The 13,818-nt window shown below is 41.4% G+C and overlaps 3 protein-coding genes across 3 annotated transcripts in view; 1 reads left to right on the top strand and 2 right to left on the bottom strand.

Annotated features, from left to right (window-relative positions):
* The window catches only part of ctsba (cathepsin Ba), a 65,227-nt gene extending 61,748 nt beyond the window's left edge, over window positions 1–3,479 (bottom strand). The window contains exon 1 of the mRNA XM_070829465.1: window positions 3,470–3,479. The gene's annotated coding sequence lies outside the window, so the exon portion shown is untranslated. The remainder of the gene's footprint in view (window positions 1–3,469) is intronic.
* Window positions 1–4,374, bottom strand: part of itsn2b (intersectin 2b) — a 28,275-nt gene extending 23,901 nt beyond the window's left edge. Inside the window, exon 1 of the mRNA XM_070828885.1 lies at window positions 4,356–4,374. The gene's annotated coding sequence lies outside the window, so the exon portion shown is untranslated. The remainder of the gene's footprint in view (window positions 1–4,355) is intronic.
* An 806-nt stretch (window positions 4,375–5,180) lies between these two features.
* On the top strand, window positions 5,181–12,792 carry gcfc2 (GC-rich sequence DNA-binding factor 2). Its single transcript, XM_070829582.1, has 18 exons — window positions 5,181–5,525; window positions 5,966–6,067; window positions 6,504–6,707; window positions 7,029–7,280; window positions 7,382–7,482; window positions 7,648–7,793; window positions 8,012–8,195; window positions 8,603–8,726; window positions 9,053–9,095; window positions 9,326–9,423; window positions 9,563–9,762; window positions 9,847–9,991; window positions 10,379–10,500; window positions 10,967–11,043; window positions 11,387–11,453; window positions 11,545–11,691; window positions 11,829–11,965; window positions 12,295–12,792. The coding sequence occupies exons 1-18, from the start codon at window positions 5,219–5,221 to the stop codon at window positions 12,425–12,427; spliced, it is 2,589 nt and encodes an 862-aa protein (XP_070685683.1). The 5' UTR covers window positions 5,181–5,218; the 3' UTR covers window positions 12,428–12,792.
* The last annotated feature ends 1,026 nt before the right edge of the window (window positions 12,793–13,818 follow it).

Raw genomic sequence — 13,818 nt, 5'->3', positions numbered from 1 at the left:
AAATAAACACACATTCTTAGCAGGGATCCATTTGGTCATCAAAGAATTTGGTTGTTTTCTAAACCATTTTTATACACCACTCAGGTGTTGCATAGCACAGAAGTGTACATAGTGGAGTTAGCTTAAGTATGTAGAGATAACACTGTTTTAACCACTTTGCCTTTTTTGCATATTGCACATTACCACTGAATATAGTCCTAATACAAGCAGTACCAGGACAGTAAGCACATGTTGCCCAACATACCTATATGCCAATACAACATATGGGCGTTAAGCTGGCATCAGCTGTTCAGTACTGGTCAGGCTCTAGTCATGGAGTGTAATCTGGTAATCTAACACTGTTGGAATTATAATGAATAAATGAAAGATAGCAGGGAACTGTTGACTTTAAGGTTTACTGTTTCCAGAGTGACACAGGAGTCTGACTCTTGCTAAACTGGACAGCGGCGTGACCGACTGACCGACTGAACGACTGGCTCGGCTGGCACAAGTGACTGACCTCTAGTCTCAGTTTTGCAAACCTCATGCAAATCCTTGATGAAGGCTCCACCTACCCTAAAAGCAAACTTCATTTTGTACTTCACCTGTAACACAGGACCACTAAAAAAAGGGTGAAATACAGGAAATACAGGAAAGCTGCTGAGTGAAAGCCTGATGCACTGTTTTGATAACATTACAGTCGTCCCCATTGAGATGGAGGTAACATTTAGTGACAACACAAGGTTTTCTTTTTTTTGCATAAAGGTTTGCATGATTGACAGGAGGTTATTACAGCAATGGCTGGTAATTTGCATAATCTCAGAAAATGTATAGTATGGACACTAGCTCCTTGGAATGAATATAGACTGGCATGGTTGAACACATAAATAGACATATGACTCACATTGGACCAACCTGTAGGTTATGAAACAGCTCTTCCACAGTCATGCGGAGGAGGTAGAACAAGAACAAATGGTATTCATTTACAGTAACAATAATGTCCACCACATTAGATCATCTCAGCGTCCCTCACAAAAAGAGATTTATTGATGAATGATGCCCGACTGTGGCATTGCTATCCTGACCTCCACCAGAATGTGATTACAGACCAGGCTGCATTTAGATGATGAAAATGCTTTTTAATATTAATACCAGATGGAAATGCAAAGGGTTGTGGATCTGATGTTGTTATCAAGGTAATGTATCCAGACACAGATCACATGTTAATACCATGTGTAAACTGTCGGCTCTGAAACTAGTGATAAATGGAGCACTTGTTATATTATCAATGACACCTTTGCATGTCAAGTTGAAATGTCAATAACACCAATGGAAATTTGCAAACCTCTTCAGCTTTCACATTTTATTCCAAGGTCAACATAAACCGCTTAAAGCTGAATTACTGGAGTGTGGTGGGAAAAGAAACACCACACTTCCTCAGAATGTCATTCATGGCTTGGCTCTGTCGGTCAGACCTCACCTGCTTCAGTTCTGCTTTGGTCCCTGCTGACAGACCGGGACATTTCTGTCTGTCCGTTAGTATAGACAACACAGAAAACTGTTGGATAAATAGCCTGGCTGACCCCGACCGTAGCTGCTTCGGTAGCAGCTTTAAACCCTGCATTCTCTCTCTCCGAGTGCTTCTGTCTGTTTGCATGGCAGCACAGCGCAGTGGAAAAGTGTACATTAAACAGAGCATAACGCACAGACTCTTTTACACTGACTGAAGGAACGAAAGAATGAGACAGAGATGAGGAAAACAGTCCCTGAGAGAGTTCTCCTCTTCTAATCCCTCCACTTCCTCATTCCTTGTCTTCTGGAAAGTCATTTTTTCTCTCTCTCTCTCTCCGTGTGTCATTGTGTATCTATCTGTCCCTAAATCTATACCCTAGCAGTTGTATGACCCCGACCTGTTCTCATCGCTACTCTGTTCTGAAACAAGCACTGCCGTTGTTCTACGAAGTCATTGATTTTCAGCCGCCTCTCTCACTGACCTCACACCAATGACATCAACTCCATCCACAACTCTCTTTCTGCCCGGCGACTCTCTCTCTGTGCTTTTGTTTCTATATACAGTAAAATTACCCAGTCTCCTCTCAATCCCCTCTTAAGTGTAATTATTTTTTCTGCCTTACTCACGTTTTCCCACCACCTATGGCTATCAACTGGCCTCGTTCTACTGACGTTTCAGCACAATGCATCCACCCACTCTGCCGTAAACACCTCAGTGGCGTATATACGTTCAGAAAATGCTGCTACGGCCTTTTGGAGTGTTTCAGATTGGATTTGATTAATGCTGTTTGCAGTGCTGGTTTTGTTTTCTAAAGAGGCAAGGCATGCCTCTCCCTCCTTTGGTCTGCTTTGACCCACCCTGATTTCTCCATATATCAGGAAGATATGACAGGACTGGAGAAAGTACTCGAGTGCTCTACACTAGATTGTTACTTTATAGTGCAAACTGGAGTTAAAACAGGATATTTCTGGTGGCACTGTGTGCATATGTGCACGTTTCCTCATCACTATAGATTCAAGGATGAAAATATTGAGGAGGAGGAGTTAAAAGGCTGGTTAAATTAAACTTGTAATAGTCATACTGATAATGTTAAGACTGTAATAATAATGTAAATTGTTACTCTGACCTTTCTAGACAGGCCTGAAGTGAGGCTCAGCTACACAGCAGCACTCCTGCAGCTGGATCGCCTTTGGGATGCTTCAGCCTGCTGGAAGTTTGCAAACTTAGAGGTCAAACCCAGACTGATCAGCTGAAGGGCACTATTCCTTTTCACTACTCCGCCATGCTGGCCAATAATAACATAATTACAATAAAGTAGGGGACAGTAATAAAGCTCATGCTCAGCATCAAAATAAACAACAGGTAACAACAGCTGGTGTTGGCAAGACCAAAGAGTCTATAGAGTTACATGACAGAGACTCTATATAAAAAGTAGCTTGCCTAGCCTCCAAATTTTCATTAACACCCAAATGTGTAAGCAAACATGAACACACTAACATCAACATTTTGCTGTCATCATCTTCTCTAAACAAAACAGCAGACACTCCCTGTCCTGGGGCAGACTCTTCAACATGCATCATACCAGGCCCTTCAAACTGAATTATTACCCTGTCCACTCTACTGAAACATTCATCCTCTGTAAACATCCATCCATCCATCCATCAAACTTATCCATAAGGTGGGTAGAGCCAATCCCAGCTGACACTGGGTGAGAGGCGAGGAACATCCTGGACTGGTCACCAGCCAATCAGAGACAGACTCTCTGTATCTCTTACCTACATTTATTTACCAAGGAAATGCTCTAATATGGTCACCATGATGTTGAAATATTGAAGCTTCACTGTAAAGGTGCAACATTTCAGTCATCATCACAGTCATCAGTGTCAGGCAATGACTGTTTCATCACAAAATTTGTTTTGAGTGGACATCAATAATGATGCCTCTTCTAATGCAAGTGTCATGGCACGATGCGTTACTTCTGTGCTGCTGTATTTGACAATGATTACTTTGTGAGCATAAGATTTCTGTGTAGAAAAATGCTTGAAAGATTGTATGCAAAAATCTTCCTTGTTTTCAAGCAAAGTCATTTGTACTCATCCCCCCTTAGTAAAAGCAGACACATGGACTGACCCTGTACATCATTAGTTATTAAATTTTAAAGTTATTAAATATTGTGGATGGCTAAAACACATTATTCTGGGTTGCTCATAACTTTTAATGATGTTGGAATTAATGCTTATTTATTGGTGGCTCTGATTACGTCATATTGTATTACTGTCAGTAAAAAAAATAACCACTAGGAGATAAGACAAAATAGATCAAAACATCCAAATATGACCACTGCTGCTCTGTGTTGGACTACAGATCTTCTTCACTCACTATCAGACTAACTTCAGTGCGCCTCTGTGTGATGATCTACTGATAGAGTAACATTCCCTGATCACTTGTCACCAACCAGTCTGAGACCATCCTGCAACCTGCACAACTAGTTTGGAGCGAGAGGAATTTAGGAGACTTTTCCTGCAAATCTGCCTTTACAACTTACTTTCCACTTGTGCACTCACGTTGCATGAGCACCTTGAAGTAAGCCTCGTCTGGGTGCTGCTCGTGCCTGACAGCTAGTGAAGTCATAACTTAGCTAGCTAACCTAACTCTCATCCCCAGTTGTGTTCAGAGGAGGTGACCAGAGAAGCATCACCACCCCAACACTTTACTTTCACATTCCTGAATTTAAGAAGCCAGACTAAACTAATTAAGTAGACACAGTCCAACAGCTAACACGAACCCTAAAAGCCATGTGTAGAAACACGAACCAAACATTATCAAACTTACACTGCTTAGATAAGCGATTTCGCTTGCGTACCTCTCTCAGCTCGGCCAAAAAAACACCAACTTCCGAGCTTCTGGGGGCCTGAAGTGATCATCCGCTGCTTCTGGACGGTCCCCAGACACACCGTGGAGGTTTATGCTCCACAGAGAGCCCCGTTTGACAGCGAAATGTCAAAGTTTAGCAGCGGTGCTACTCGGAGGACCTGTTGCTGACAGCTCAGTGTGTCACACCAACAACATGGCTGACACCGAGTGAGCGGTGGCTGGGTGTCTGCGGGGCGCTGTTAACGTCTGACCGGCCAGTGGGAGGAGAGAGAGACTGGGAGGAATAAAAGTTGAACAGATGGAGAAGGAGAACAATTGATGGGGAGAAGATAAGGGAGATGGCACTATACAAGAACTACAGGCATCTTTTCTCATTTAAAGTCCTTCTTTGACTTCAGTTACTTACCGAGTTGCTCCTACGTTAGTGTGTGTTCATGTAGACAGACAGATGTTCCCTCAACTCTCCTGATTTTGTCTGACATTTTTACCACAGATGATCTCCTGAGCCAACAGTCATATATTATTAATTTGTCCTGACTAACAACAGGTGGTGATAGGTGATAGGACAGCTTACAGTTTACTACGATATATAAAAACGTTCTAACTAATAATGTAATTTAGATTCTAAGTAATGTAAAATTAAAAGTTGTCAATGACTCGTGTCTATTAATTTATCTTTACAGTGTAATTAGCCCATACAGTCTATGAGTTTGCCCTTAAATGCTTACTACATAGCCCACAGTGCATTACGGCTCCTTTACGTTACATTTTGCGACATTGACGTGCCTTCAACGGTTTACGTCTACAAGCTAGTTTACAAACTAATCAGTATCTCCATGCAGGTAGAGAAAAATGTTCAATAAAAAGCCCCGGAGGAACATTAGGCAGAGAAAAGAGGACTCTAGTGACGAAGAGGACGTGAAGAAGAGCAGCGGAGATGGAGAGGAACATGAGAAAGCTCCAGTTTTGGTAAATAAGACGTCCAAACTGGCCCAGGGCCGCGGCATCTCTTGCACCTCCAAACGGGGAGCGACGCCTGTTAAGGCGGACAACAGTGAGGAAAAAGACGAGGCGACGTTGGAAGTGACAGGAGAAAGAGAAGAGGGCAAGAAAGAGTCAAAGTCAAACTCCATCCTCAGCTTCTCTGACGACAAAGAAGGTAATTAAGTGTAAATATGGCGTTTTTAAATCAATGTTTTTTTTAAAGATGGACCCAGTCAGACGTTTACTCAACGTCAGTTTGTAGCCAACGTTAGAATAACGTAAAAGGCAAAAGAGAAATTAAAGGTTAATTTGCATTAAATTGCAAGTAGTATATTAGTGTAGCTCCAAAGAATATAGATATATTAACAGAACAGTTAAATTGTCTCCCCTACCTCTGCATTTGCTAGGTAGTGTTCTTCCAGCATAAAAGTAGTGTTTGGTTTCTAGGTTTCTGGTCATGTAATGAGGTTGCCACATGTAGACTGCTCTGTACTGTGTATGTCATTGGAAATTTGAGGTGAAGGAGTTAATAAACACACAGGGTGATAGTTGGGTGTGGGGGATCAATTTGGGTTAACAGAAAGTTTTTTCTCATGGTCGTTTTTACTGTCTTAGCTGAGGTGCCGGCATTTAAACTGAAGAAGTCCTCCGATAAAGCTGTGCTGTTCCAAGTTAGGAGAAAAGAAGCGTCACCTGCCAAGACCACCTACGGCACAGGTAGGTACATGAGTGGATCGTATCCTTACACAGTAGCAGGTCACTATGATAGATGTCCATTATGTTCACATGCAGTATAAGTACACTACTTGCATGTATGGTGCCAGCTTAATAACTTTACCTACCTAACACTAATGCAGTCTATTTCAATAACCTACCACTAGCCTAAAGGGTATTTTCTGGTGATCACAGTATAATTTTAACAAATACTTTATGGATTATGGATTTATGAAAATGGGTGGGGGGGTTAGCATGTTGTTAGCATGTCAGAAAAGACAAATGAGATCTGGTCTAGTGTAGACGTTTTGGGTTTTAAAAAGGTGCCTAAACAAAACTCTTACTTGTTGAAAATAAATTTGGAGTTTCAGCCTACAAACGTAAGCCGTCATACTTTGAAATTTTTCACACTAACATGTATCACTCTACTCTCTCGCAGCTCGAGCTGGTGGAGATGTACCACCATCTGGTTCTCCCAGGCAAGATTATGAAAGTCAGGCTTCACCACGTTCTCTGCATCACGATGATGAGGAGGAGGAGGAGGAGGAGGATGACAATGAAAGCGATGAAAGTGATGAAAGTGGTGCCAGTTATCCCTCAGCTAGCTCAGCCTCAGACTCCAGTCGCTCTGCTACCAAGCCAGGCAGGTGTTTTTGTGGGTGTGTGCGCTGAATGTGTGAGCCAGAGAGGCAAAAACTCTGTGAATGTGCTTTAGCGTGTTTTAAATCCACAGATGGTTGGTATGTGGAGAGATTACTGTATACAGTAATCTTGAAACATGAGTGTAAAGAGTGTATACAGTAATCTTATACATAATTTAAGACTTGCACAGTTTGGACAGTCTAAGCAGTGAAAAGCTTGGCTCAGATGTTTTGACTGTTATATACCCACATCTGGTCTGGTCTGCCGAGCATGTTCCTTCTGTAAACCCCTCATTTATGTGTCCATCGATTTGTCTTTACAGTAGTTATCCCTAATGCTGAAGAGATCCTGGCAGCCCGGAGACGGCGTCGCTCCGCTCGAGCCCAGAAAGAGTTCCTTCCCCTGGCAAGAGATGGCCAGAGCTCCGCTGGTAGCACCCCGGATCATTACAGCCGGGAAGATGACGAGGACAAAGTTGTTGATGATGATGATGATGAGTCAGATGATCACGAGAGAAGAATCGAGTTTGCCCCACGATTGAAGAGCATCAAGGAGAGGATTGCTGAGAAACTTGGTATGAGAAGGAGGGTGATAGGGGAGATGGGGTGAAGAGGTTTTGCACCAAACTGTGGGAATGTGAGGTGCTCTTATTTTATATGTCTGTGTGTCATCTAGGAGGAAGTGATGGCAGCCTCTCAGGGACTGATGAAGAAGAGCAGGCACTTTGGGAGGAAACACAAATTGGGAAAGGAGTCAAGAGATGTCCAGGAGAACTGGTATTAAGAGATTGAGGCAGCCTTTGTACCCCATATTTTTCTCTCTGTCTAATGTGTTTATTTCACTGTCTCACTCTTTCTATACTGATCTCTTGTCCCATTTTGTTCCATTTCTGACCATTCAAGCCTTGATATCCTTTATCCTCTTATTTTTTTTCCTGGCAGAGCCCATCTGGCAGTGAATCCAGCAGCTACAGCTACAGCAGCAGTAGCAGCAGGCAAAGACAAAAGAAGAGAGCAGCAGGCGTCAAAATCCCAAAGATTCTTCCTCCCATCAGTGTCTCAATGGTCAAGAAGAGGATCACTGGAAAGTAAGTTTCTTTTAACTTTATTTGCCTTAATGTCTCTCTACATCATCAGTTTGACATAATAGATTCATTCATGAATCAAAAGAATCAAATATTGATGAATCAAATATGCCTTAATGTTGCAGTAACAATATTTAGTACATTTTTCTGGTGTCTACATTGCCAAGCAGTACATATGTAATCAAACTCTTACTGATTTTTATTTATTTTTTCCTGTCTAGACTAAACTCCCTGAAGGAGGTGTACAGAGCTCGGCAGGCGGAGCTGAGGAGGATGGAGAGCGATGTCGAGAGCGCTAAAACCTCCTTGGAGGGTCTGGAGGAAAGCTCGTCAGAGAACCAGCTGAAGTTTTACAGAGCCATGACCCTCTATGTCCACAACTTGGTGGAGTGTTTACGGGAGAAGGTCAGACATTTGTAAATTGGTTTAGTTCATCTCCACTGTTAACTATCAAATAGAAGCAAATATATCTAGTAATTAATATAGTTAAGACTATAGAACTTTAAATTGTGTCTTTCCAAGATAATGACAGCATTTAAACAGCAGAGTGCCTGTGAGAAAGGGTTGCATGGGCCAACAATATATTTTTAGAACTGGTTGACAAGCTTCACGTTTTGGTAGCCATCATTTCAAATGGTGTGGTCATGGTGCACATTTATGTCACATATAATGATAAAGTGATAGTAAGAATGGTTAAACACATTTTGTCTTTTTGTTTGATCTCTCTATTTAAAGCTTTCTGTCTTAATCTGACTTTTTTTTTTTCAGCAACAGCTTGTATTAAACAAAAATATATGTATTCGTGTTGACAGGTTGTTGAGATTAACTCACTGGAACTGGACATGCACACTCTGCTGTCTGACCAGACGGAGGGGCTGTTGGCGCAGAGACGACTGACGACCAAGCAGCAGGCTAACAGGCTGCAGCAGCTCAGCTGTGAGTAACTTTTGCATGTCTGTGTGTCTCTATGCACGTTTGTTTGTGTCAAACTGTGCCAGACGAGGTGTCTATTATCAGGAAGTAATGGACGACGTGGAGGTAGAGAACCGTTTGACAAGGAGTCCATTAATTCCTGATAATGGACACCTCCTTGGGCATTATCCTGCTCATAAGTGCTGCAACAAATTGTAAACAGAGGCTCTGACTGCATTGCTATGGTTACTCCAGCCAGCCTGCAGCCACTCTCGGTGGTGTAACTGTTTCTAAATAGGCTATGAAGGGAACATTTACATTTAACTAGATTTTTCATCCCACTTATTTAGATAGCAACGATGGAAGCTCAGGTGATGGAACAGAAACTCACAGGTGGGTGTACTAAAAACATCTGTCAACATTTCTTTTGTTTTTTTCATGTAATATTTTTACATAAATTCTGTACATAAACAACATAATTGGTGTAATAGTACATTAGAAATGCTTACAAAATGAATTTAATCAAAAATATTATAAAAAGCTGTATCTACAAGGTCTGTGACTGGGTACTTGGCTTTAGTCTTACACAGATGTTTGTATAATATTTGTCTGACATGTTGCAGCGAGTCAGACACTGGTGTTAAAGCTGAGGAAGATGTTGATCTACCTGAAGACACACAGCTTTCAGCAGAAGAGGAGGAGCAACTACAGAAGATGACAGGTGAGGTGGAATTAAATCTGTTCAACACTATATATGTGGTTTTATTTTAACAGTACAGTTCAGTGAAATTCTGCCAAGTTGTGCTAAAAGTCTGGATTCTGATGGACGGTCTTTCCTTCCCTCTCTGCTCCCTCTCCAGCTGATATCCTGCTCAGGTCCCAGGCAGTGTTTTCTGACGTCCAGGACGAGTTCTTTGATGTTAAGAAGATTCTGTCCCGCTTTGAGGAATGGAGAGGATCTTACTCTGACTCTTACCACAGTGCCTACATCTCCCTCTGTCTGCCCAAGTTGTTGAACCCCATCATAAGACATCAGCTACTGGCATGGAACCCACTAAAGGTACATATGGACACAAACCCAGAGACTATTTCATACATACACAACATGTGACTATGCATCCATCATAATTTGTGCGTGTTTCAGGATGACAGTGGGGAGTTTGAAAACCTCCCATGGTTCACAGCAGTGGAGACCTTTTGTCACGGCCACGGTCATGAGGAGCTAGAGCACACAGACAGGCAGACACTGTCTAATGTCATAGAAAAGACCGTCCTACCCAAAATAACAGGTAACACACACACTCACTCATGCATGCTCTGTGACTTCTCCCCTTCTCTGTGACTTGTACCAATCCACCACTCATAAAATGAAATTTCATTTGTTGTAGTTTAGGGAGGCTTACCAACAAGGCTGTACATGATTTCCTGGAGGAAAATCCTCCAGGAAATTCCTGGAGGAGTAGTTGCAGTACCTATTCCTTGTCCTTATCCTCTCTTTCCTCATCTTCCTCATCCTCTTTGCCTCCTGCTGTCTCTCTGGCTGCTCTACTTACAAGGTGCTTTTCTGCAATGAAAAGCAGGCAGAAGTGAAATTCCATGTTTGATATCCACCCACCACTGAACAATCACTAACACACTGTCCCTCACTTTGCATTTTTGTCACGGTTGTTGCTTAGCCTATGTGGAGCTGGTGTGGGACCCTCTGTCACGTCGTCAGTCAGTCTGTCTGTCTGACGTTTGTCACAGCCTGAAGGAGGACTATTCCATCTTTGAAGGAGAACGGAGTAAACCAATCAAGGTAAATCCAACACTTACAAATTTTTATGTTAAAATCAATAAGCCCTTCAGTGACTCTAGAATGCCTAATATCAAACGATTATAGTTCGATATGACAAACATACCTGTCAACATACAATATACAGTTTATTATTCTTTATTGAAGGCTATAAGATTCAGTTTTTGTTGAAACTGTTTCAGAGAGGTGTAGCTTCATCTGTGTGGTCATTTCAGAGGATGTAGTTTGTGTGCTGTTGAGCTGTATTGCATTATGCAGAGAGGTGTTTCTGTTATTTTGTCTACCCTCACTGATACAAATGAGGTGGACAAAATAATAGAAAAGCCTGCCAGCATAACACAGTACGGTTCAGTGGCACCACAAAGTGCATCCTCCAACCTGGCATGCTGGGAACTGGGTGTGTATCACTATACAGTACACTGTATATGAATATGTTTGGGTTAATGATGTGTTTCGATGTCCCCTGCAGACATTCATAGAGTCTGTGATCAGCCGACTGAGGAGCTGTGTAGATGAAGACGTCTTCATCCCTCTGTACCCCAGAAAGTCAGTTTCTTTGCTCTTTTTTTCAGTTAAAGTGCTAAAGTTAAGTGATGCCATGAATGACTAACAAGGATAAAGTAGCTATGACTTCACCTCAGTGTCACAAAGACAGTGGAACACACACACACTGTAATGATTTCTCAGCCCATTTACGATAAGGACGCCTCCTCTTTGCCCAGCATACAGTATCCCTGCTCAATCATTAGATACAGTTGTCGATCAATGGCCTTTAACGAGGCTGTTTAACGAGCCACACAACCAAAATGGAGCCATATTACTTCATAATATTCTACGGTCTTCATAAATCAGTTATTCATGTGTTTTATTTTTTTATTTTTTTATTCAGGTTCTTAGAAGTCAGGTCGTCTCCTCAGTGTCGCTTCAGGGATCAACAGTTCTGGATGGCTATAAAAGTACTCCACTCTATCAAATGCTTTTTAAAAAACATTTAACATTGTCTCAGTCTTTCCACCTGGAGAGTTACATGTTCTGGTTTTATATTAGCTACTAGGTCACATGGGCAAATGGGATTTGCTGCTTCCTGACTCTGCGTTGAAGGAACTGATGTTGGACAAACTGCTGAACCGATACCTGATGATCACCCTGTGCAGCCAGACACTGCACAACAATGCTGCCCACGCATGCAGAAAGGTGTGTAAATGTCTCATTTTTAATGTGAGTTGTGTGTGTGTGTATATTTGCTGCCTATTTTACTTGCCTTGTTTGTCATCTGCCCCTCACTCTTTTCCTTAACATCACATTACTTGTCTCTCACTCTCTTTCTCCAGATCGCAGATAGTCTGCCACTGTCCTGGTTCAAAGGTGAAGATGCCTGTTTGCCTCAGCTCCACAACTTCAGAAACCACCTAGTTCAGAAAGTCCATGACATCTGCAAACAGCAGCCTCCCAAAGATCCGAACACTAGGTAATAAAAGCAACACACTTTTCTGTAAGAAAGAAAAAGTGAAATTAGTTTTACTTTATTGCGTCATTAAGTAAATAAATTAATTTAATTGTATTGCTTTTTAAGTCAAGATTCTTACTTTCAGTACTTTTTATTTATTAAAAGCTGTATGTTTGTGGTTAGTTGAGGATAGCAGTTGAGCATAAAAACTGCATCCTTACTGTCCCATCATATGACATCTGCAGCTTCAGGAATTTCCAAGTTGTCACAAGTGACTTAAATGTTTTGGTTATTTAGTGGTTGTCTATATAAATTCATAACCCTAATATGTGTGTCCCTGTCTATTGTAGGTCTGCAGTGGTTGAAGTGCTGCAGGTTCTGAGTAGGATCAGGTGCAACGACTCCATCATGGCTCTAGCAGAGAAATACCACTATGAAGACTTGATCTACTCTCACCAGCTGCTCAACCAAGAGACCGTATGAACAACAAAGATCAAACAGCAAACATAGTACGCTGGAATTTGGAAAGCACACAGACCTCATACAGCAGGAGAGCGACAGAGTGGGCTCTCCCTGGTTTGAAAGGAAGCTTAACTGGATCACATGTGTTGGTGATAGCCACAGCTGGTCAGACCAGCACTTTGGCCAAAATACAGAATGAAAACAATGAATACATAAAGCAATACTGTGTGCACTCAAGTATATGGCAACAAATGATTTAACCAAGGAAACTGCCAAGAAAAATTACGTGGGGGGGGTAATTCACCTTCCTGCTATTTTTAGTCATGAACAATTGTACAGGAGATGACTGTATTTTTATGAATAAATATTTGAATTTTGTTTTTATATTTAGAGTTCTATTTCAGTTCTATTTCCTGTCGTGTTGACGGTTATTTTCCCCCCAAGTGACATGATAATCTCACTTTGAGCTTTGAACAAGGTGTGTATTTATAACAGCTGTCACCATGGAAACCAGCACAGCAGGTCCACTCTTCTACAACTAAAGAAGAGTCACCATCAGGAGGGAGTGTCTTAATTAGATGAACTCTCTCATGACTCTCTTGTGATGTTATTGGCAGCAAAGGATACAATATCACGATCATCTTTATACAGACAGGGGATCTGTGTAAATATAACAACAAATCCCATCAAAACAAATCCATAATCTGCAGAAGAAACTAACTTCAAATTAATATTCTTTTACACAATTCGCCCAAAAGGGCCTAAAACTCAGTTTGGCTTATGAGTTTTTTCCCCCAATAGTTTTATTTTGCCTTTTAATACAAACACAGACCATTCAGTCTAGTTTAGGTCCATTTAATACAAATCAAACATCAACATCTGTGAATACATGTTCCTTTAATGTGAATACATCTTCCTAAACAAGACAGGATGCTTACAGCAAAATCAGCAGTTGAGTTGTTCTCTGTCTTTCATACCCTGTGCATCACTTCAGTTCTTCATTCAACAACAAAAGTCTCCTTTCTCAGGCTTAGTTTAGACTGATTGCTACGAACACTAAGCCCCCACAGTGACAACAGTGTCTGCTCTCTGTTTTCAGCAAGATGAAACAAGCTTATATTCACAAGAATAGAAGGGCACAGCAGAAAATATGCTCACAATCACAGAAATGTCGTGGCTGTATAACTGGGAGAATGTAGCATGTGTGTAATATACGTGTTTGGACACACTTAGTCCCATTACAGTCGACAGTGAGGCAACAAACTCCTGAAGAGAAAGAAGGTAAATAATAATAGGTAAATGATCAAATATTTGAATCATAGTTTTGATTAACATCTTTTCAGTGTCATCACTCTATAACCATGCAGTGACAAAAGGCAAGAGTCATTTTACTATCCATTATGAAGACAATC

Source organism: Pempheris klunzingeri, chromosome 1 (assembly GCF_042242105.1).
Source record: "Pempheris klunzingeri isolate RE-2024b chromosome 1, fPemKlu1.hap1, whole genome shotgun sequence".
In the NCBI taxonomy this organism is placed as follows: domain Eukaryota; kingdom Metazoa; phylum Chordata; class Actinopteri; order Acropomatiformes; family Pempheridae; genus Pempheris; species Pempheris klunzingeri.
Note: the sequence above shows the minus strand (reverse complement) of the source record. Positions and strands in the feature narration are given on the sequence as shown.